Here is a 25,592-nt window from a genome sequence, read left to right as displayed (position 1 = left end):
TTTTATTCATTAAATAAAAATACCAAATAAATTAAGTCAGGAAAGAGTTTCTTACGCAATTTGGTTTGAGCTAAGTCGCTATCAAAGTCACCACCCAAATACAAGATATTATCAAACTCAACATATATGATGGTTATGATAAAAAAATTATGACTTTTTCTTATGTCATATGTGGCAATTGTAAACAAAAATCATACCTTCTCAAGAGTGTCAATATTTCTAGAGGATCATGGGGAATTCAAGTTGCTAGGGTACTTTATATAATAATACTTTATGTTTAATACTATATGTTTTACACTAATACTATAGTTAAGTATAAACAATAAAGGACTGCCCATATAGAAAAACCACAAAAAAATTTAAACTTTTTTAAATAACTTTGAAATAGTAAGACATTAAGTCCTTATGTTTAAATGTATAATATTTCAATGTTATGTAAAAAAGTTTAAATTTTTCGGTGGATGTGTTAATATAACACATATATAATAATGTTTTTAATTATAATTATATAAAATACAATTATATAATATTTTATATATTATTTTTTTTTATTATTTTTATTATACAATATTATAATTAATTATATATAATATAGTACATCCACAAAAAAATTTAAACTTTTTTACATAACATTGAAATATTATACATTTAAACATTGTTATAGACTATATGGGTAGTCCTTTAATCCTGCTCATGTAACTGGTGGGAGTAAATAAACAAATGAATATATATAGTATACATATTGATACATAACATAACTAAAACAAATTATTACAAACAAATCTCTTTGTATAGTTATATGGAAAGTTGTAGTTGAATTTTGTTAATTTGTAATCAGAAATGCTTTAGATTAATTGGGCCAACAAAAATCTCAAGATCCATGTTTGGGTATCAGTATTCCAACATTTACTGAACCAAAAGTATCTGAAAATGTATACAGTATTTGTTTTTGTTACTGAATAAGACATTTCTCATCAGTATACAAAAGCTGCTGCTGTAGATAACTTGGTTGGCCACTGTTTAAAATTAGGAGAATATGCAAAACAAATAGCCAGTGCTATAATTTAAAAAAAGATGGAGAGCGAAGGTATAGAAAAAGGGACAGTTTTCAAACTAAAAACATGAGGAAAACTTATCTCTATTAGAGTTGGAGCTCCCAGTTTCCCAAAGAGTAACAAATGTAGTAAACAACTTTCTCTTTAAATAGTCATGGAACTGCAAGTCTCTCACAAACTTTCTGACGATGCAACAAAAACAATTAGAACTGGATTAAATGGAAGATTCTGTGAAAGAGATTAAAAGTGTGGAAGGAAACATAGTTCAAAAACTAGATAATATCAAAGTACAACTTGATGAATTTTATAACTCTAATCAGATGCAAATAAAAAAGCTTACTTGTAGTGTAGTGGCCAATGTACACTTGATATAGGAACTCTTAGAACTATAGGCGATCTTGATTCCTGTTATGAAGCATATATTAAAAATGGATTCATCACATCTTTCAAGAAAGAACATTATTGTGAACAAATGCCTAGTATATCTCAACACGGATAAAAATACTTTGCTAGAAACTTTAGTTGCTCCGCCTGAGCTACATCTTTTTATTGGAGCAGTGGATAATATAGCAGGATTTTTTTTAACTGAGTGGGATGGTTTTGAATTGTGGTTAAAAAAAAACATAATACAATTAAAAAAGAATAATAAGAAAATCCACATTATGTTGCCATGATTTTCCTTTTGTAAAACACGCAAAAAAAAAAGTAAAACATGTGGCTTATCAAAGTATGCAGAACAGTGTGGTGAAGCGATTCATGCAAAGTTCAAGCCTACATGGCAACAAAATAAACACAGCATAGATCATAAAGATTATGGAAACAGATTGAGAACTATTGTTGTTGATTTTGGAATTAAAAGATTATAATATTTAGTTTAATATTGAAACTATACTTATAAAACTTTCTATTTCATTATATTGTTAAATAAAGCTGTCTTATATAAAATCATGGGCTTGGGGAGCAAATTGCTTTTAAGAGAACAAATAAAACCCAAAAATTTAGACAACCCATGTCCACCTTTGTTATATGTGATTTTCAAGAAAAAATTTTATACTGATGTAAACTAAATCAAAACTAATCAATAGATTTCAAATTTCATTAAAAAATACTTTGGCATCCAGGAGTTATGGCTTTGTAAAATTAAAACCCCCCTCAATTTTTATTTTTACAACTTCGCTTCCAACAAGGCTGCAAGCAATCACTATAAGAGTTGGAAGTTACTGGAAGAGAAAAGATGATGTTTGTAGAGCAAGATAATGATTGACAGACGACTTAAAAGATTGCAAGTTATATGAATCAGGAAAGCAAGATAAAGGAAGTGAATTCCAAAGAAATAATGCTTGAGAAAAAAAACTAGACAAATAAGAGTTTTTGGAGTATTAAGGAACAGTCACAGTAAAAAGATGAGATTTAATTGAATGATGAGTAACACGAGAGTAAATTTTAGTAGATGGCACAAGAGACACTAGCTCTTTAGAGCAGTGCCCATTACAGTATTGTAGAAAAGAGAAAGAGAAGCAACATTATGACGATGTGATAATGGATGGAGGTTGGCTGCAAGAACAGGTTCAACTATCTTTACGATGCATTTTTGCACCTTGTCTAAAAGAGTAAAGGCATCATTAGAAGATCCGCCCCAGATATGGCAACAGTATTCCATACAAGGACGGATTTGAGATTTATAGAGATAAAGGATAGAATCCAGATTGAAAAAGTGTTGAGCTTGATAAAGAGATGCAACCTTTGCATATACTAATTTTGCAATCGATTTGATAAACGGTTTCCAAGAGAGATCAAAAGTAAGAGTTAATCCTAGAAGATGAAGAGCAGATAACTCATCGAGTACATTACTCTTCATAAATATAGGAAGACCTAAATTATTGCAATAACGATTGGCTGAAAAAATTGAGTTTCATCTGAATTAAAGTTCACCAGCCGCTGTGAGCCCCATGCTGTAGCAGAAGTGAGATCCTTTTCAAGCTCAGATGCCCCTTCCAAGCAATCATAGAGTGTTGGGTTCTTATCATGACAAGATTTAATGGTAGTGGCATCAGCAAACAATGGTATTTTAGAGAATATCTGGAAGATCATTAATGTAAATTAAAAAGAGTATAGTGCCAAGGATTAAACCTTGAGGAAACCCTAAAAATACAGGAAATGAAGAAAAGTCCTGTCCATCGAGGACAACTTTTATACTATAATTGGAAAGGAATGATTCAATAATCTTAAAGATGTTACCAGATACACCAGAAAGAAAGCTTATGGAGAAGACCAGCATGGCAAAAGCTTTATCATTTTTATCAATTTCTAAAGCTTATCAAAAGCTTTAGAAATGTCAATAGCAAAAGCCTTAACCTCTCCACCTCTGTCTAATGCACAATAAAACCTATCTGTTATTACTGTTAACAAATCAGCTGTAGAACAAGAAGATCGAACTCCATATTGATGATCAAAAAGTAAGTTATTAGATTCAAGATGAGAGATTAAGTGTTTGTTAATTAAAGATTCAAAAATCTTGCTTATGATAGAAAGAAGACTATTAGGACGGTAGTTAGATGAGTCAGATTGCTCTCCAGAATTTTTGAAAATAGGGATAACAGATGCCGGTTCCCAGAATTTTTGAAAATAGGGATAACAGATGCCGGTTCCCAGCATGTTGGAAAACAAGACTCTGATAAGCACTTGTTAAATAGTTTTGAAAGTATAGATGACAGCTCCGGAAAACACTTCTGCAAGAACATAACAGGTATGCTGTCTGGACCACATGCTGTAGAAGAGTCTAAGCAGGAAATCACTTTTGATACAGAAGCTGGAGTGATACGAATGTCAAGCAATCAATTAACCTGTTTGACGGCTATATCAGGTAGTGGAATCAAGAGATGATACTGATGAAAAGTTCTTAGCAAACAATTCAGCTTTGTCTTTAGGTGAGGTGACAAAGTCTGAACCATACAAGAGATATGGAATAACAGATTTTCCCTTATTATTGATACTGTTAAAGATTCTCCAGAGATTTTATGACCTGACAATAGTGAGCTTTGGCGTTAGATAAAACCTTTTTTCAATGGTTTCTAGCAATAGTAAACAGACGTCTGTTTTCTGAAGAATTGTTTTGCTGATAGATATGGAAGTAACGGTTTCAATTGGAAACAGCAGCAGCACAATGTGAGGTAAACCACAGAGAAAAGTGAGGCTTGACATGAAGTCGTCAAGAGGGAATTAAAGATTCCATGCCAGCCTGAATTTATAAAGTTACGTAAGAAGCATATTTGTCAGAAGGAAAACGAAAGATTAGAGAGATCAAACCGTGATCAGAAGCAACTAAGGGTAAATGTGGAGAAACTGAGCACTGACTAGGATCAGAAACAAGATATAGGTTGAGTAGAGAAGGTAAATGATTCCGATTGTCTGGAAAGCGAGAAAGTTGACTATTTGAGTTAGAGATTGAGAAAGGCAAAAGTTGAGGGCCTTAACGCCAGCAGAGTCACTGACACTAGAGGCAAGCTATTCAGTGTGATGAGCATTGAAGTCACCAACAACAATGATATTGGCTGACGGATAAAGAGAAAGGACTTGGTCAATTTGATCAGAAATAACATCGAAAAGAGTGCAGTCTTGATGAAAGGAGATGGAGGAGAGCAATAGAACAAAGAGAAAGGTAATAGAGTGAAATGGTGCTAAACAAAAGCACATAAAAGAATAGTCTGTGGATTCAAACCTAGTTTCCCGACAATTGGGTGAATTCTTACGAATGTATATGCTCAGGTCAAGCATGTGACTATTGGAGTCTTTACGAATTAAAGGAAAATAACCATCAACACTAAGATCACAAGATGAGACAGCTGAACTCAAATTAGTCTCACAAAGAGCAAGTAGGTCTGGTGAGCTTTGCAAGAGATAAGACTCAACAGAAAAAAAGTTACTTCGAAGACCATGAATATTAGTGAATGATAGGTTTATAACTCTTGGTGATGACAATGGTTTTTTGTGTTTTACAGTTTTTGGTAATTTAGTCACTTTAAATTTTTTAACGAACTTGACTCAAAGCATAGATAATACTCAGCACACTATCTAATAGTCTAAGCAATTGCCCCATTACTGTTAATAAACCCTAAGTCATAACAAAAGGCTCCAAACGCGGCCTCAACAATGCACACTAAAAGTATGAACAGGGACACCATCCATGCACAACATGGCACTGTTAGTACTCTGCTGTTTTTCAGCTGTTGATGGAATCAGCCTCTCTGAGAGCTACCACAGAGTCCGAGAAACCTGACTACCAGCTGGCCTAAGAACCATAAAACTGAGTTTTAGAGCTGTATCCTCATTAGGGGATAATAGAATGAGTTGCCTAATCAGAAAAACAGAGACGCAAACAAAACCCATGCATTGAGTCAAGAAGATCCAGCATTCAACATCCTAAACTGGAAACAATGTATTAAAAATACATCTGCACCAGCCTAATAGATGAAGAAGGGGTATGAGGCTGGTCAACAAATAGAATCTGTTTACTCCTTAAGTCTTTGCCTAGGAGGCCTTCTACTACAAGACAGTAGCTAGATGCATTTAACATCTGCCCAAGGTGAGCATTTTTATTGAGACACCATCTCTAGCCTTTACTCAATCAAGAGCCCCAAGACAGGGGGTGTTTTAAGTTGGAGTTAACTTCTCCTAGCCTTTGCCTAAAAAAGCGTATCCTACAAGGCAGCAGGATATGAATCAGGTTGTACTAGGTTACATGATACCAGTAGCAGGATAACCTGACCTGATAGATTATTTGGGAGGGGGCTCAGAATTTTGTGTTTTTTTTTACTCTTAACAAGTGAAAAAAATTTTAAATATGGTTAAATCATGTTAGTGTATATATATATATATATATATATATATATATATATATATATATATATATATATATATATATATATGTATATATATATATATATATATATATATATATATATATATATATATATATATATATATATAAATATATATATATATATATATACATATATAAAAAATATTTTGTACAGTAAAGTATATAGCATACCGACACAACTTTTACTATCATTTCCTAAGATCCATCCATCATTGCATGTGCAAGTATAACTACCATCTGTGTTGACACACTTGCTATTTTCCCAATTGCAATTATTTTGCTTTGCTGCACACTCATCAATATCTTTACAATAAAAAGTAAAAATAATTCATTATAAATAAATTCAATTCTAAAATGTAAAGATTTTTAATTAAGAATTATAATCTTAAAATTTACTTAAATTAAAAGTTTAGTCTTAAAATTATATTATAAATTTATAATATAACAATAAACTATACTATCTATATAAATAATCTATATATCAAACTATACTTATTAAAATTATATATGTAATATTACTACACAAACTACAACTATATATTACAATATAAACTATATATGTAACTATACTTACTTTTAAAACTAAGAGTATCTAATCTAAAACTAAATTAAAAACTAAACTATCTAATAATTATAAGTAAATTTAAATCAAAAATAGAGTTTTCCTTTTAAACAAATTCACCCCCAACAAGGGTGCAAGTAACCATTATTTAAGTTGAGAACTAACAGAATGCAAAACTTTATGTTCTTCATTTGTGACTACTTTTATTTATGAAATAGCAACCTTTTTGCTTCATCAAAAGAATGAGAGAACCCAAATGCAAATTGATTGTCAAAGAGTAAGTATAGTTTGATATATAGATTATTTATATAGTTTATTTACTCAAAAACCTTGCTAGTAACACTAAAAAGATTGACAAGACAATTGCTAAAGGGGTTGAAGCATTTAAAAAATTTTTTTAAAAGCTTTAACCATAAAAAACCATAAACACCATTTTCCAACAGGCAGAAAAACAAGATTAAGTTAAGCACTTGTTAAACAGTTGGGAGAGTGTAAAGTCTGGAAAGCACTTTTATAAAAATGTGACAGCCATGTTGCTTGGATCACAAGTTTTAGAAGAGTCTAAGTAAAAAAAAAACTTTATCAACATATGCTGGGGCCATATATATGACAGGAAGTGGGTAATCATTACATTTAGGAGGAAAATAGGAAAAATTATAATTTAACATAAATTATCAAATCTATGTATGAGAGATTGAATGTTAGACTTACCTTTGGTAACAACACTGTTAAAGATTTTTGAAAAGTCTCTAGAAACTAAACTCTAATGTAAGATTTAATCATGTTTAACAAGATAATGTAAGATTTTGTAATGTTTAACATGATAATGTAAGGATAACAGACCATGGAGAATGAAAATACACTTTTTAATTGCTTTCTTGCAATAGTAGAAATACATTTGTTTCCAAGAGAGTTGCTTTTGTTAAACAGATGAAAGAAATGGTAACAAGTATCTGCACAAGAAGTAAAAAACCCTGGGATAAAGTGAGGCTTTAAATTAACATAAAGAAATAAATTTCATAAATAGAACTCTAGTCAACCTTAAGACAGTAATAAAAACAGCAATGATAATAGTTTTAGTGATATTTTCATGTGGTTCACATCAATATTTTTGCAATAAGATTTAACAGATAAAAGGTTACATCAAAGATCACGAATATTAGATTAGTAATGATATATTTTTATTATTATAACCACATCAAGTGTAAATTATATTTATATATAATATAAATACAACACAGGAATACCAACAAAAAGTCACATAAATACAAAACAGAGAATATTGTGTTTTTTATAAAAATTTATGAAAAACACAATATTCCCTCTATTCCATAATAATTTTATATATTATGCTATTGTATTCAACATTTATACTACAAAGGATGCCATTCAATAACCTTTTTGAACAACAAAAGAAAATACCTTCACAAGTTTGCCAGTTGTCAAAGGTAATGTATCCATTTTTGCATACACATTTTGCATAGGTGGAGTTAACCTTTTGACACACTTGATTTTGGGTTGAAAAACAATTGATAACAGCACATAAAGCTAATATTAAATATTGACTATTATAATAATTATAATATTAAATATTAAATATTATAATAATAAAAAAACAATAAAAAGGAGATTTTTTTTTTTAATATTTATATATAAACGAAATTTAAAAAAAAATATTTTTTTTCAACATTTTAAATATATTTTAAACAAAATTTACAAGAGTTTAAACAACATTTGATAAAGTAATTGAGTAGCAAATAAAATAAAAAACTCACAACCAGGATCTACAGTTATTACAGGGGGATAGTAAGGCGAACTAACAATAGTTCCATTATCGGTGCTGCCTTGCACAAATGTTTCATAAGATTCTCCTTCCTCAATCGAAAAATTGTCCTCTTTAATAAAAATATAGAGATGTTAATTAAAAAAGTTATATATACAAATATATATATATAAATATGAATGTACTGGCCTTAGCAGGAGTAAATAAGTGCATGAGTGGTGTATCACCCCTCTAAAAAGGACTTGGCAAGTGACACAAGCGATAAGCATTTTTGTGGGCTTTTTTAATATTTAGATAAATAAGAGCACAAATAACATAAAATTGATTACGTTTTAGTAATAGTTTTTTAATTTTAAACTGTAATGTTTTGTATCATATAAATACATCAAAAAAACAATCTTCAGCAACGGTTGTTTTTCTGATGTTTATTTATTCAAGCATCAAAACATTTTCTAACAAAAATGTCAAAAAGAATGTTGCATTTGATCAAATTTTTTTAACTCTATTTTAATATATATTTAAATCACTTTTTTATTGAAACTATTTATTTGTTTTATATATATTATTTTGTGTCATGTTTTTTTTATTACTTTCATATTTAAAAAGTTCCTTCAGTACACTTCTTCTTTGTGAAACATTTTTTTCTTATTTAAAAAGTTTAAAAACCACATAACTCAATATAAATAAACTAATTTTTATTATTGTTTATTAAAAAAAATTTAATTTAAGTTTTATATAAGTATCTATTATTTTCACTTTGATTCATATTTTAGATAGTTAAAAAGTAACTATAAAAATAATTATTAAAATTATTAAAATTAAATAAATATTAAAAAAAATTGTTTTTTTAAAATAGGTTTTTAAAAACTACTAAAGCTCTTTAGTTGTTGCTTTGGCAACTTGTTGTTGCTGTTTTTGTTTTTTTTGACAGTTTTTTTAATTGTTTTTTTGTGAAAATTCTTATATTGGTTAACGAGTGACAACTAAAAAACGAGACTGGATTTAAAGTCACATATCTCTTTAAAGAAGATAAAACAAAAAGGAAAAATGCTCTAGAAAGTATTATTATTCTAGTTTTTAAATATATAATCAGATGTTCTCAATTAAACCATTTCTTTTGACTTTATCAACTAGGCCTGGTATAGACTGAGCTAGGCTTTGTATGAGCTTAATATCAATTTTATTATGGCAATACCTGATTAAACGGAGTTATTAATTAACTAATAATAACTAACAACAAAACAACGTCATTGACGAACGCAATTTTTTAAGATTTTCTGCATGCCAATTATTCTTGTAGACAAGGCCTTTCAAAATACTCCTAAAATTTTCGATAGGACGACATTCTGGCAAGTTTGCAGGGTGATCCGCTTTCTCAACATAATGCACATTTTCCTTGTTTAGGTACATGATTACTGTTTTTGCATAGTGAGATGATGCTAAATCTGGCCAGAATAGGATTTTTTGATTTACAGCCAGTCCACTTGGTACAAAATAAGGTTGAGAAGTTCCATTTTCAGAAAAAGCAATCCATAGAAGTAATTTCTTTTGAAACTTTTGTTTTGTTTGGTATTTAACTGTAGATGGAGTAGATTTTACATCACTAGTATAAAATATATCATTTCCATTGATACTGGAGTGATTTAACATGAAAAAAGACTCATCGTCAATGATTGGTTAACAATTTTTGAACTTCTGACACAATCGACTGCACTTAGTTCTAGCTGCTGCTTTTTGCTGGTCAGAGCGTTTTGGAATTGTTATTTTTTTTCTTGATTTAATATTTGTTCTTTTTTTTTTAATGTTTTACTAATGTGTTGCTGAGTACAGTTGAACTTTTTAGCTGCCTGTCGTTGAGAAACTCCGTCTTTATGGTCAAACATGAGTTTGAGCCTTTCAATGTTTGTGCAGGTCATTTTTTTAGCTTTTACTCCTTTTCATTGAACTCTTTGGTACCCAGATTCCCTTTCAGCACGTTTAATTATCTGGGTACTTTTAGGTATATTCTCAACTTTAAAGTGGTCATAAGTGAACTTTTTACCAGCATTTTTGTAATTTAAATAAAATTCATGCACACGTTTTCTAATCTCTTCTTGTTTTGAATTTATTTTTTTATTCATTTTTCTATAAAAAATAAAAACATAAAATATTTAAAAACTAGAATAAAAATACCTTCTAAAACAGTTTTCCTATTTTTAAAATCTTATTCCTTTAAGAAGATATGTGTCTTTAAATCTAGTCTCGTTTTTTAGTTGTCACCCGTTATTTGAATGACCAATCAAAACGACCGCATCGATTTTATTTGAAAATAATTGTAAAATCTTCAATTACAAACTTTTTTACTTTAAAGGCGCTCACAAAAATGTAACAATGAACAAAAATTTTTTTGATTTTTTATTATTATTGCAAAATTATGTAATACTTATTAAAATGATTTTATTTAAATGCACTCAATGTTTTTTACTATTTTTTGTTAATGTAAACTATGACTCAAACTAAAAAAACATCAAATTTTGCTGTTTTAAAAAATAATAATTGTACTTTTGCACAAGCTTTATTTTACCCATGTAAACTAACTCACACAGTGTGGAGGCAGACACAGGCAAGCGCCAGTTATTCCTGCCAAGGCCTGTATGTGTGTATGTGTGTATTTATGTATGTATGTATGTATGTATGTATGTATGTATGTATGTATGTATGTATGTATGTATGTATGTATGTATGTATGTATGTATGTATGTATGTATGTATGTATGTATATATGTATGTATGTGTTTATATATAATAACAAAAAAAAAATAAAAATAAAAATAATAATAATTATGAAAAACTAATAAAAAAACTGTTTAACAAAATAACAAAAATTCCAAAAACAATTAAAACAAAAAATAAACAAACCAGGAACACTCCTCCTTTTGCGTTTAGAATTTGGAGTGGAAAATTCGCTACGTGCATCATTGGAAACTAAGATAGATGTTATTTCAACAGTTGTTATTCTAATAGTTGTAAAACGGTACCAACCATCTACATGATTATCTATTTCTTCCCGTGTGTATTCATAAGGTTTTTTCTTAAATCGATTTTTACTTGTCCGTTTTCGAACAATAACATCTATAGATCTAGAAACCATATATCACATAAACGATATGTATTAATCATAGATATTACAGTAAAGTCAATAATAACCATAGATAACATATTTTTTCACAGATAAAAAATATACACAATCTAACACATTTATTTTGTAGGTAATTTAAAAAAAGTAGCATAAATTATAAAATAGAATTATAATATTATTTATAAATAATATATATATATATATATATATATATATATATATATATATATATGTATATATATATATATATATATATGATATATATATATATATATATATATATATGTATATATATGTATATATATATATATATGTATATATATGTATATATATATATATATATATATATATATATATATATATATTTATATATGTATATATATATATATATAGTATATATATATATATATATATATATATATATGTATATATATATATATATATATATATATGTATATATATATATATATATATATATATATATATATATATATATGTATATATATATATATATATATATATATATATATATGTTGATATATAAATATATATAAATATATATATATATATATATATATATATATATATATATATATATATATATATATATATATAATTTATAAGTATATATTTATAATACACAAAACTCATTTATTCACTCATTTAGGAAAAAGCTGAAAAAAATTGAAAAAGTAATCCAAAATATCTTTTAAGGATATTATTAATAACAACACCAAATAAAAAAATATATATATAACTCACACAATAACTATGTTGGACCCAAAACTAAAAACAATAACAAATTGCGATGATGTGACTTCAGTAGGTTTGGGACCTCAAAAAAACAAAACAAAAAAAACATCTGATTTTTGACTTGAATAGTAAAATAAAGTAAAAAATAAAATTAATAATACAAATTAATAATAAACTCTATACAAGTTAAGTGAATTAAACCAAGGTACCAGTTAAATGAATTAACAATGATGAACTAAAATGAATAAAAGTTTTCAGCTCCTATTTAAACATTTTTATTAATAAAATAATTTGAAGTAACTCATTCACTGTAACTTTTTTTGTTTATGAACTTTTTATACAAAGTGTATACTTTGTATAAAATACTTTTGTGAACCTTGTTACAATGAATACTGGTTACTACCCAGCTAACACAAAGCGTTCAAGTATGTTCGACGAATGTTGGGAACATTCGAGCACATTCTATGAAGGTTCTGTAAATGTTTAAAAAAATTGTGTATACACAATTAAAAATTAAAGCTCAAAAAAAATTGCCACAATGTTCATTTAGATTTGCGTAATGCTCGCTGCAAACGTTATGTGAATCAACTTTTGTGATCTCCGATTTACAGTTCTTGAACCTTCAATGCGAACAATCAAATAAGAAGCAGCAAAAGTTTATTTAAAGTTTAATTAACTGCATACTTTCATTTGATAGCTTTTGAACATTTGCCTCATACCTGCAATAACGAATACAGAAATTTGCCCAACAGTTTTTTTATTTTTTTATTTATTTAACTAAAAGTACAAATGGATAAGTTTAGACAGAGTTTTTCTTTAAACCAACATTTGCTAGTTTTTGCGTAATGTAATAATAATGTTTTTTTGAACTTACATAACCCTTGTTTATTTAACAATTGTTAAATAAGTAATTAAGTAAAGATTTGTTTCTACTTAAGAACGAATTCACCATGCTTTACAGCTGAATTACACCATATCAAGCTTATTTGAGAGCCTATGATTTAATTATTACATTTCAACCATAAGACAATGTTTTTTACACTACAGTTACAAAAATTTTCCGGTTTGAAATTTAAACAAGGAGCTAATCAGCACTATTATAATAAATATCTGAGATAATAACTTTGCTTCATATTAATATTGGTAATTATAATTATGAACTCGATAATATGTTTCTGCGGGTAAACTTTAGTCCCGATTAGCTCCTTGCTCAATAATACCTATAATTGAGCCAATGATACTGTCGAGAATTTTTTGTTTGTTTAAATACTAGATTTTTCTAACTATGTTAAATTTGAAAATAATGCAACTGTGTCTTTTCATACACAGTTGCATTATTAATAAGACCCCATCTATATTTTCCAAATGTTTAAATCTATTTCTACAGGCTTATAGACAATCTACAAGGTTATCATAAAGAGGAGGATAAAGTGTTCAAACTTTTAATACAAATTTACTTATAGGTAAATGTATATGTATATGTATATATATATATACATACATAAATATATATATATATATATATATATATATATATATATATATATATATATATATATATATATATATATATATTATATAGATATCGAGACCTTATTTAATAAATTAGGTCTCAATATCTGACTAAAGAAAACAAATTTGAGCAGTACCATAGGTTCAATTATAGGTAGTATTGCTTATTCTGAGTTAAATAATGTTTAAACTTTCTTGATAAAATGTATAATTTAATACTATTATTAATGTATAATTTAGTAGTATTTTTTAGCACAATATGCATTTAAATTATATATGTAATAAATACGTATATAATTTATATACATATTATATTATAAACATGACTATTAATTGTATTTGATGACTAGTTGACTCTGACGATTACAAATAATTTATTATTTGTACTTGTTATTATTAGACCACTAGTCAACAAATATGAATAATTATTGTGTATATATATATATGTACACAAATGCTTTACATGAAGAAGTTTACACACACTTGTTTTGTTTAATACATTGTTATGTTAAAATACTTTTGTTCTGTTGTAGATAAAATATATAATATTATACTTGAAAATAGTTAAAATGAAGCAGAATAATATATGCATTGTCAGATATACTGACCAAAATGGATGGCTGCTAAGTAACATCTTTAGCAACAACTGCAACAAAGCAACAATCAAAGCAACAACACTGAAAAGAATTTGTTTTAAAAAACAACTTCATGTTGTACCGATGATGGTGTAGATGTCAAGCAACAGTCGTTTTCAAGTTATAGTACAACTCAGAAAAAGAGTTTTCTGTTTAACCTAATTCAGATTCTGATGCTTCTGATGGAAAGAGTTTGTCATTTCAGAGATTGATTACAAATCTGGCATGCAATATATTTGTTTGGAATAAATAAAAATTTGTTACAAATACTTGGTCATCTTGAAGAGATAAATTAGACAACTTATTTGACTTGGAAATATGAATATAGATGGACTATTTATTTAATGGAAACAGTTTCCTGTTTCAATTGGGTAAAGCTATTTTTTATGAACCATATAGTATGAATTATTATTATGTTCATATAGTGTAGTTTGTATATAGAATTGAGAGTTTATAACAGTTTAAACCTTTTATAAATGGTACATTTAAGTCATTCATAAATAAAACTAGCTTGTTTATGAAAACCAAAAAAAAAATTATTTTTTTTAATAAAAAAATTAAATGTTTAATAAGAAAATTTTTATTAAGAAAAAAATTTTAATTTTGTTTAGGTATTGTAAATTGTGAAAAATAATTTGTTAAAATAATTTGTTATTAAATAAATTCTTCAAAAAAGAAATATGTATATTTTTTATGTTTTTAGTGATAAAAGCTGTACTTTTTCACTGAAACAAAACATATTTTTTTTTTATGTTGTTGATGTTGTTTTGTAAACAGATTTAAACTTAAAAGATAAAAATTTTTGTTAGTGCCCTTTAAAGCATTAGGTAGTAATAATAAACTTTTTTATTGCAAGAAGTATTATTTTTTATTATGAGTTTTTGTTAATTGTAAAAAGCCCAGCTAATTGTGTGCCTTATGGTTGAAATGAAATAATTAAATCATGAGCTCTCTCAAATAAGCTTAATATGGAGTAATTGAATATTGTCCTGCTGCCTTGTAGGATACGCCTCTTAAGGCAAAAGCTAGGAGATGCCAACTCCGAAATAAAACACCCCCTGCCTAGGGGCTCTTGGTTGAGTAAAGGCTAGAGATGGTTTTTCAATAAAAATACTCATCTTGGGCAGATGTTAAATGCATCCGGCTACTGTCTTGTAGAAGGCCTCCTAGGCAAAGACTTAAGGAGTAAACAGATTCTAATGGTTGACCAGCCTCGCACCCCTTCTTCATCTATTAGACTGGCGCATATGTATTTTTAATACATCATTTCCAGTGTAGGATGTTGAATGCTGGATCTTCTTGACTCAATGCATGGGCTTTGCTTGTGCCTCTGTTTTTATGACTAGGCAACTCATTCTATTATCTCCTAATGAGGGTACAGCTCTAAAAATCAGTTTTATGGTTCTGAGGTCGGCTGGTAGTCAGGTTTTCCGAACTCAGTGGTAGCTCTCAGAGAGGCTGAATCCATCAACAGCTGAAAAATATCAAAGTATTAATAATGCCAAGCTGACATGGATGGTGTACCTGTTTATACTTTTGGTGTGCATTGCGAAGGACACATTTGGAGCCCTTTGCTACAGCTTAGGGTTTATTAGTAGTAATGAGGCAATTGCTTGGGCTATTAAACAGTGTTCTGAGTACTATCTATACTTTGAGTCAAGTTCTTCAATCTAATTTTAAAATGAATAAAGTACCAAAAACTATAAAACACAAAAAACCATCATCATCACCAAGTTCTCTAAACCTACCATTCACTAATATTCATGGTCTTCGAAGTAACTTTTCTTCTGTTCAGTCTTATCTCTTGTAAAGTTCACCAGACCTACTTGTTCTTTGTGAGACTAATTTGAGTTCAGCTGTCTCATCTTGGGATCTTAGTGTTGATGGTTATCTTCCTATATTTTGTAAAGACTCCAATAGCCACATAATTGGTCTTGGCATTTACATTTGAAACAATTCAGCCATTTGTCGTTAAACTAGGTTTGAATCCACAGACTATTCTTTTATGTGCTTTCGTTTAGCACCACTTCACTCTATCGCCTTTCTCTTTGTACTATATTGCTCTCCTTCATCTCAAGACTGCACTCTTTTTGATGTTATTTCTGATCATATTGACCAAGCCCTCTCTCTTTAACCATCAGCTAATATAGTTGTTGTCGGTGACTTTAATGCTCACCACTCAAAATAGCTTGGCTCTAGTGTCAGTGATTCTGCACGCATTAAAGCCCACAACGTTTGCCTTTCTCAATCCCTAACTCAAATAGCCAACTTTCCAACTTGCTTTCCAGACAACCCCAATTATTTAACTTCTCTACTTGACTTATGTCTTGTTTCTAATCCTAGTCAGTGCTCAGTTTCTCCACATTCACCCTTAGGTGCTTCTGATCACAGTTTGATCTCCCTAAAACTAATATCTCATTCTTCTTCATCATTTGAATCCCCCTATTATTGTACCTCTTACAACTACAGTAAAGCTGACTGGGATTCTTTCCATGATTTTATTCGTGATGGCCCTTGGGTAGAAATCTTTTGTCTTCCTGTCGACAAATGTACTTCTTACATAACTTCGTGGATACAGGCTGGCATGGAATCTTTTGTTCCCTCTCTACAATTCCAGGTCAAGCCTCACTCTCCTCCATGGTTTTCCTCACACTGTGCTGCTGCGATTGCCAATCGAAACCGTTACTTCCATATTTATCAGCAAAACAATTCTCCAGAAAACAGACGTCTGTTTATTACTGCCAGAAACAATTGTAAAAAGGTTTTGTCTAATACCAAAGCCCGCTATTCTCAGGTCTTGAAATCTCGTATCTCATCTCAAAAATTAGGCTCTCGTGACTTCTGGAGATTCTTTAATAGTATTAATAATAAGGGCAAATCTTTAATTCCACCTATCTTGTATGGTTCAGACTTTGTCACCTCACCTAAAGACAAAGCTGAATTGTTTGCTAAGAACTTTTCATTAATATCATCTCTTGTTTCCACTAGTTGCGTTCTACCTGACATTGCCAACAAACAGGTTGATCCATTGCTTGACATTCCTATCACTCCAGCTTCTGTATCTAAAGTGATTTCCTGCCTAGACTCTTCTACAGCTTATGGCCCGGACAACATACCTGTTATAGTCTTTCAGAAGTGTTCTCCGGAGCTGTCGTCTATACTTTCAAAACTATTCAACAAGTGCTTATCAGAGTCTTGTTTTCCAGCCTGCGGGAAAGCGGTATCTGTTATCCCTATCTTCAAAAATTCTGGAGAGCAATCTGACTTATCTAACTACCATCCCATTAGTCTTCTTCCTATCATAAGCAAGGTTTTTGAATCTTTAATTAACAAACACTTAATTTCTCATCTTGAATCTAATAACTTACTTTCTGACCATCAAAATGGATTTTGATCTTCTCGTTCTACAGCTGATTTACTAACAGTAATAACTGATAGGTTTTATCGTGCATTAGATAAAAGTGGAGAGGTTAAGGCCATCGCTCTTGACATTTCAAAAACTTTTGATAAAGTTTTGCATGCTGGTCTTCTCCATAAGCTTTCTTCTTATATCTGGCAACATCTTTAAGAATATTGAATCTTTCCTTTCCAATTGTACTATAAAGGTTGTCCTAGATGGACAGCACTCTTCTTCTTATTCTGTAACTTCAGGGGTTCCTCAAGGTTCTATCCTTAGCCCTATACTCTTTTTAATTTACATTAACAATCTTCCAGATATTCTCACATCTAAGGTGGCATTGTTTGCTGATGATACTACCATTTACTCTAGTCGTGATAAGAAACCAACACTCTCTGATTGCTTGGAGGAAGGGGGGAGGGCATTTGAGCTTGAAAAGGATCTCACTTCTGCTACAGCATGAGGCTCACAATGGCTGGTGAACTTCAATACAGATAAAACTCAATTTTTTTCAGCCAATCGTTATCGCAATAATTTAGATCTTCCTATAATTATGAACGGTGATGTACTCGATGAGTCATCTACTCTTCATCTTCTAGTATTAACTCTTACTTCCAATCTTTCTTGGAAACCATATATCAAATCAATTGCAAAATTAGCATCTGCTAAGGTTGTATCTCTTTATCGAGCTCGACACTTTTTTACTTTGGATTCTATTCTCTATCTCTATAAATCTCAAATCCGGCCTTGTATGGAATACTATTGCCATATCTGGGGCGGTTCTTCTAATGATGCCCTTTCTCTTTTAGACAAGGTGAAAAAACGCATTGTAAACATAGTTGGACCTGCTCTTGCAGCCAACCTCCAACCATTATTACATCGGCGTAATGTTGCTTCTCTTTCTCTTTTCTACAAATACTATAATGGGCACTGCTCTAAAGAGGTACTGTCTCTTGTGCTATCTACTAAAAATCATTCTCATGTTACTTGTCATTCAATTAAGTCTCATCCTTTTTCTGTGACTGTTCCTTAGTGCTCCAAAAACTCTTATTTATCTAGTTTTTTTCCTTAAACATCAGCTCTTTGGAATTCGCTTCCTTCATCTTGCTTTCCTGATTCATATAATTTGCAATCCTTTAAGTCGTCTGTCAATTGTTATCTTGCTCTACAATCTTCATCTATTCTCTTCCAGTAACTTCCAACTTTAATTAGTGGTTGCTTGCAGCCTTGTTGCAAGCAAAGATGATTAAAAAAAAAAAAAAAAAAATTCAATTGTTAAACATGGTGACTTTGTACTTAAGTACAAATAAATTTTTACTTATTTAACAATTGTTAAATAACCAAGAATAATGTAAGATCAAAAAAGCATTAAATTTGCAAAAACTAAAAATGTAGGTTTAAATTCTCATACATTTGTACGTTGTAACGTTAAAAAAAAAAAAAGCCAAGTAAACTTCTGTGTTCGTTATTGCATATTTGAAATAAACATTCAAAAACTATCAAAATAAGACCTGTATTAAGTACACATGAACATTAAGTAAATGTTCGCTGCATGTTGTTTCAACATTTGTATTGAACATTCAAGAATTGTAAATCGGTGTTCACAAAAGTTTGTTTAAATAACATTTGCAGCAAACCTGAATAAACGTTGTGGCAACATTTCTTGAATGTTAATTGTTAGCTGGGTATGGTTGCTACGACTCTTCAAAGTAGAAGTAGGCTGGTGGTAAGTAGGCTGGTGGAATGTTTTATAAAAACTATTAAAGTAACATACTCTTTATATTAGCTGAATTTGCACTTTTCAGAGATACTAGATGTAAAAACCTTCAAAAGTATACTTTGAAAACATAAATTCTACAAAAGATTTTTGAATATAGAGAACCACCATGCACCATGCAATTGAAGTAAATGGTGAGTAACAAGAAAAAAATATTGGATGATTAAAAAAGAATATATAAAAACATTTATTGGAACAACAATCAGATCTCCCAATAAAGTGATGAATAATTTCCTTATAAGATTTTCAAACAAAAATGGATCATAAAACTTAGATTACATCTTAAGTGGAATGTATAAAAAATTTCCATCTATAACAAGAAATAAATCAAAAAGTCTTGGGTTAATTGTAAACACTAAAAATGAGTTCATTCTAATAATAAATAAATTAGAATGCAATGATTAAAGATTCAAAAAACAACAATAAAAAGATTATTACCAACACAGCTGTCATTTTTTTCGCTTAATGACCAATTATCGGTACAAGAGCATACATAGCTGCCAATTGTGTTATCACAATATCCATATGGCCAATTACATTTTCGACTGTTGTATTTTGAGTCAACACACTCATTTATATCTAAAACAAGAAAAAAATTTCCGCAAATCATAATAATCATTTTATATAGTGATTGTCAAAAACACAAGTGCACTAAATCTATATTTGTTCAAATTTAAATTCAATTTGAAGCTGACATTTGCATGAAAAAACCATTCAAGAAATGGGCAAAAAAAAAACCCTTTTAAATTAAGCAAATCAACCTTTGCTTTTCTTCAAAAAAAAAAAAAAAAACTTTATTAAAATTTGATGCAATGTAATTTCAACACAGATGACAAACCTTTAGTCTGAAACTGAAAGAATCCTATATCATAAAAAAGAATAATATATGTAAATTGTTATAGAATACAATTGTAATGCTTTATAATATTTTAAAATATTTTTTGGTTGGATTTTTTGTCTCATTTTGTTTATGTACATTTTTTTTATGTACATCTCATATTTATGTACATTTTGACAAATTATTTACATTTATACCATATAATTGTTACAAAAATGATTAAAATAATTTTAATTTAACGTTGAACAATTACTTTTACTACTTTTTACCAATATTTTTATTTATAAACTTTGGCATATATATAATTCTGACATATATAAAACTCGCCAAATGGTCACACACGAGCAGTGAACATCTGAGGGAAGAAATGAAGTACAAGGAGAATTATTTTTCAAACAAAGCATATTTTGACAGTTGTCAAGACAAAAAAAAATATTAATAGAGGAATATTTAAAATATAAATAAGACATTTATAAACTTTGGCATATATATAATTCTGACATATATAAAACTCGCCAAATGGTCGCACACGAGCAGTGAACATCTGAGGGAAGAAATGAAGTACAAAGGAGAATTATTTTTCAAACAAAGCATATTTTGACAGTTGTCAAGACAAAAAAAATATTAATAGAAGAATATTTAAAATATAAATAAGACAGACAATGCACCTAAACAATACTAACAATAATAGTAAAAAATAAATTGTTATATAAATACTAATATGAACTAAGATAAACAAAAAAAATATCACCAAACAAAAAACAAATAAAACAAAAAATACATTAAAAAATAAAAAGTATGCATACAACAATGAAAGGCCTCAGAATGGAAAAAAACATTAATGCCAATGTGTAAACATAATTTGTGTAGTGATTAAGTAATAAACAACTCCTCAGAGTCGCATCTATTATTACTGGCGTTTCGATGAGGATCAGCACTTATAACTAGTTTATCACGTCAGACAAACGTCATCGCCACTTATACTTTACCCCGCAACTTACGCCTATTCCATACTACAGTAAAAAAGGATTCACTACAAATAGCCAAAACCCAACCATACCCAAATTTATAACACACTAATATTTTTTTGATGATATGATATAAAAAGTGTTGATCTGCTGCACAATATAAATAATTAAATAAATCACTTACCATACCACCGGTAGAAAAAAATAAGCACAATAAATTAAAATTCAAATAAAAACGCCAGAAACTAAAACAACTAAATTGTGCAAACAAAAAATACTAATAAAATTTCCCCTAAGACCATTTAAACCACATAGGTACTTCCAGCACCAATGAACCAAAAACAATCAAATGGCAATATACCCTATTAAAAACCCTTTTAAAATTAAATAAAATGCAATAGAGTCTTCAAAAAACTCTAACGCTGTCATAGATACTTCATTCGAATTTTGTTAACCAATCTAAAGTGTAAGAAAATGAAACAACTCGCGCAAATTAAAATCATAACTAAAAATCAAGTAATATATGAAAGCAGAAAAAAATAAATATATATCGCCTGCAAAAATGCAAAGAATTAAACATATAGTGAAGGATACAAGAAAATCTTCGAACAATAATAAAAGAAAACTGTGCATGTGAAAACCAAAACAAAGCTGAGTAATGAATTCAAGACAATACAGCCTAAAAGTTCTATAACAATGGTAATAATATAAAAATCAGCGGATAAACAACATATTAAAGAATATTGTAATAAGATTAACTAAAAAAAGAGCAGATAAATTTTAGCCAAATAAGTGGTTAAAAGACTATTTTTGGGTGATAATATATGTAAATTGTTATAGAATACAATTGTAATGCTTTATAATATTTTAAAATATTTTTTGGTTGGATTTTTTGTCTCATTTTGTTTATGTACATTTTGTTTATGTACATCTCATTTTATTTATGTACATTTATACTAATTATTTACATTTATACCATATAATTGTTACAAAAATGATTAAAATAATTTTAATTTAACGTTTAACAATTACTTTAACTACTTTTTACCAATATTTTTATAACTTTAAACATTGTTAAATATAACAATACAAAGTTATGTTAGGTTCTTGTATTTTTTTCATTTCATGACAATATTGTTTAAATGACAATATTGATTGTCATTCAAAAATGCTGATATCAAACTAAATACTTTTTTGAGTTTTAAATGCTGCTTGAATTTGTTCAAAATAAATTTATTAATTATTACCATTAGTTTTACCCGGGTATTTAATTAATTACGATTCATTATTGCTTCTATTAAAATTCCTTTGTTAACATATTTAGCTAAAAATATATAACTATACTTTACGTTTATTTTTATTATTATTAATAATTTTAATATTATTATATTGATATTATTACTAATTTACAATGTAAAATTATAACACAAATATTAGAAAATAAAAGTTATAACCTAAAGAGTTGTGATTAAAACCACGATAATAAGTTTAAACTCTTTGCGTATTATTCTCTAACTTAATAACTTAAAATTCATCTTTTATTCAAATTACTATTTTCTAACTTACTAACTTAAACTCCAGCTGTTCATGCAAAAGAACTAATGCTTTATATTAAGTTATTACCATGTTAAAAAGTAAATAAAATATGCAAACATTTTATTTTGGTTGTGTTATTTTTTTTTATTTTTAACATTAACTGACAATAATAAATTTTGTTACAAAACAAAACTATAGAAAAAAAATCAAAAAATTTAAAAAATTTAAAATAGTTTATAAAACCTCAATAAAAAGTTTATATTTTTTTACCAGTTAGAAACTATCAAAGTTTTACTTATTAGTTATATAAATACAAATAATGATAGAAATAAACATATTAATATTTAGTAATATGATTTAAGTCTTTTTATTGTAAATGGTAGTGAAAATTTGTTAAAACTTTATGAAGCATAAAAACAATTTAAATGTATAGCAAGTAAAAAAAATTTAAAAGTATTGAACATTTTTTCATTTCATTCAAGCAATCAAACATTTTTTTTTAACACAAGTCATTTCAATTAATTTTTTTTTTATTTGCATAAAGTGTAACTTTCAATTAAATTTTTTTTTTTACTTGCATAAAATGTATGAACATGTTTTTATCGGAAATAAAAACAAGTTGCACTCCATAAAACTTTTTTACTAATTAAAAACGTTTTCGATACCAAATTAAAAAATAATTTTAACTTAATAAAATTTACATAAAAAAAACAAAGGATCAAAATTTGTAATTAAAAAAAGCAAGTACAAAATGTTAAATTGTTTTAATAAATAATAAAAATAAAGCAACAATATATAAATATATTGAAATAGAATTCATTTGTATTATTTAAAAACTTTATAAATTTTTTTATAAATTGTGTATCCACATAAAACAAAATAGTTGATACAAACACAATAATAATTTTTGATAAACTTTTTAAAATTAAATTTTTAGAAATAAACTTTTACTTTTAAATTTAGAAATTCATTTGTATTAGGTGAATTCTGTTTGTTTTATTACTTTCAAGAAAATGCCAGCATGCTTATAAAAAAAAAAAAAAAGGAGGGGTGTGTGTGTGTGGAAAATGCAAAAACTACTTTTTTGCAGGGTTTTTTTTTATTGCCAATTTAAAAATCTCTGAAATAAAGACAAAACAAAATGGAAGCTTTAATAAACTATAAACATGAAACTAACAATGTAAGAGAGTGCAACAAACTGAAAAAAAAAAAGAGTAATTTCATAAGTTATTCTTTGCATGCACCTATTTCAGAATTTATATTTCTCAGCACAACTACTTTGTTAAGAAAAATCTGTTATTTGCATTTGTATTTAATATATAAAAACAAATTTCCAAAACAACAAACTTTATTAAAAATGAGAAATAGTAACAGTTTTTATTTTTCATTCTTCGCTCATTTTTCCTTTATTTTTTATTCTTTATTACTCTTACATTTTTTACTTTATTCATTTTTTTGTTGAGCCAGAAATATGTTACAAAACTCTGTGAATTAAACCTATCGCATATATGAAAAAATATAACTTTTTTTATTTTATTATATTTATAGTATTATAATTATAACAAAATTTTAAAATGTTTGAAAAAATTTATTCCTTAAAATTTAATTTTAAAAAGATTATCAAAAATAATTATTGCTGGTATCAACTATTTTGTTTTATGTGGATACACAATTTATAAAAAAATGTTATAAGGTCTATACGATTTAAACATTTTTTATAAGGTTTACATGATTTATAAAAAATGTCTAATTACAGAATGTGTAGAAAAACAGGCAGAACATAACCTAGAATTTTATATCACAGCACAGTTCTACATCGCAAAATTGACATAGCTACAATGTTCAAACACTGGTAATGTAGTCTGGTTTTTTTCTCCTTTTGAAAATTAAAAAAAAAACTGTGGCCATATAATGGACTATTATTAGTTGTATGTTGGAGGAGTGGATAAAAGTCATAGTTCTAGTTGTCTGCATCTCACTTGACACTTGTCTCTAAATATTAATTTTAGCAAAGATAATAGTTGCCAGCCAAATATTTTACATATGACATTATATAATATATTTTTGATATTAAAGAGTTTTCATTGGTGACTATTTTATACAACAAGTAGCATTTAAAAAAGAGCTCTGCCAACTAAAAAAAAACAACTTTTTTTGTCTATGACATATTTATTCTCTTTGCCTAATACAACTAGAGTTGAACACCAACCAAGTCTACACTCTCCATTGTTCAATAGTAGAGTAATTATTTTTATCTTTGCCACCAAATTACCTCTTCTGTTATGCAGCTCAGTAGAACCTCTTTTGTCAACAGTAGATAAGTAGGTGTCTTTTTACGGTCTTGCTATGCAACACTTATAAAAGAACATTTTCTATATTAGTTAAACTCTTTGTTTTTAACTTTGCATACATTTTTTTGGCAAGCTTTTTTTGTTAACTCTAACTGCGCTTGTGACTTTGGTCTGATGTAAATGTAAATTTAAGTTCAAGAATCAAGTACTATTTTATTTTGAAATAATGACCACAATGAAGAAGATTAGCTTGAAGACAAAAAACCAAACTGTTTTTTAATAGGTAATGACTGCTTCATATAGTTTTTTTCCTCCCTTATAAATCTTAAACTAACACAAGTAGTCATTTGTGCTGTCTGAAAAATATTTTCCTATAAAAATAATTTATTAAAAAAATAAATTTTAATAAATTATTTTTATAACAATGGTTTAATAAAATAGAAAAACAAAACAATGGTGTATTGAGTGTATATATGTGTGTATGTATG

General features: G+C 28.0%; 1 protein-coding gene across 5 annotated transcripts in view; it reads right to left on the bottom strand.

Annotated features, from left to right (window-relative positions):
• The window catches only part of LOC136080830 (mucin-2-like), a 97,660-nt gene that overhangs the window by 14,597 nt on the left and 57,471 nt on the right, over nucleotides 1-25,592 (bottom strand). For all 5 annotated transcript variants that reach the window (XM_065798085.1, XM_065798082.1, XM_065798083.1 and 2 more), the window contains 6 exons: nucleotides 19,910-20,050; nucleotides 12,160-12,232; nucleotides 11,178-11,398; nucleotides 8,272-8,391; nucleotides 7,919-8,044; nucleotides 6,106-6,237 (listed from right to left, as the gene is read on the bottom strand). In XM_065798085.1, the coding sequence (XP_065654157.1) occupies nucleotides 6,106-6,237; nucleotides 7,919-8,044; nucleotides 8,272-8,391; nucleotides 11,178-11,398; nucleotides 12,160-12,232; nucleotides 19,910-20,050 (813 nt within the window). The remainder of the gene's footprint in view (nucleotides 1-6,105; nucleotides 6,238-7,918; nucleotides 8,045-8,271; nucleotides 8,392-11,177; nucleotides 11,399-12,159; nucleotides 12,233-19,909; nucleotides 20,051-25,592) is intronic.

The sequence above is a fragment of the Hydra vulgaris genome, chromosome 05, assembly GCF_038396675.1.
Source record: "Hydra vulgaris chromosome 05, alternate assembly HydraT2T_AEP".
In the NCBI taxonomy this organism is placed as follows: Eukaryota; Metazoa; Cnidaria; class Hydrozoa; order Anthoathecata; family Hydridae; genus Hydra; species Hydra vulgaris.
This window is presented reverse-complemented; position numbering and strand designations above follow the sequence as displayed.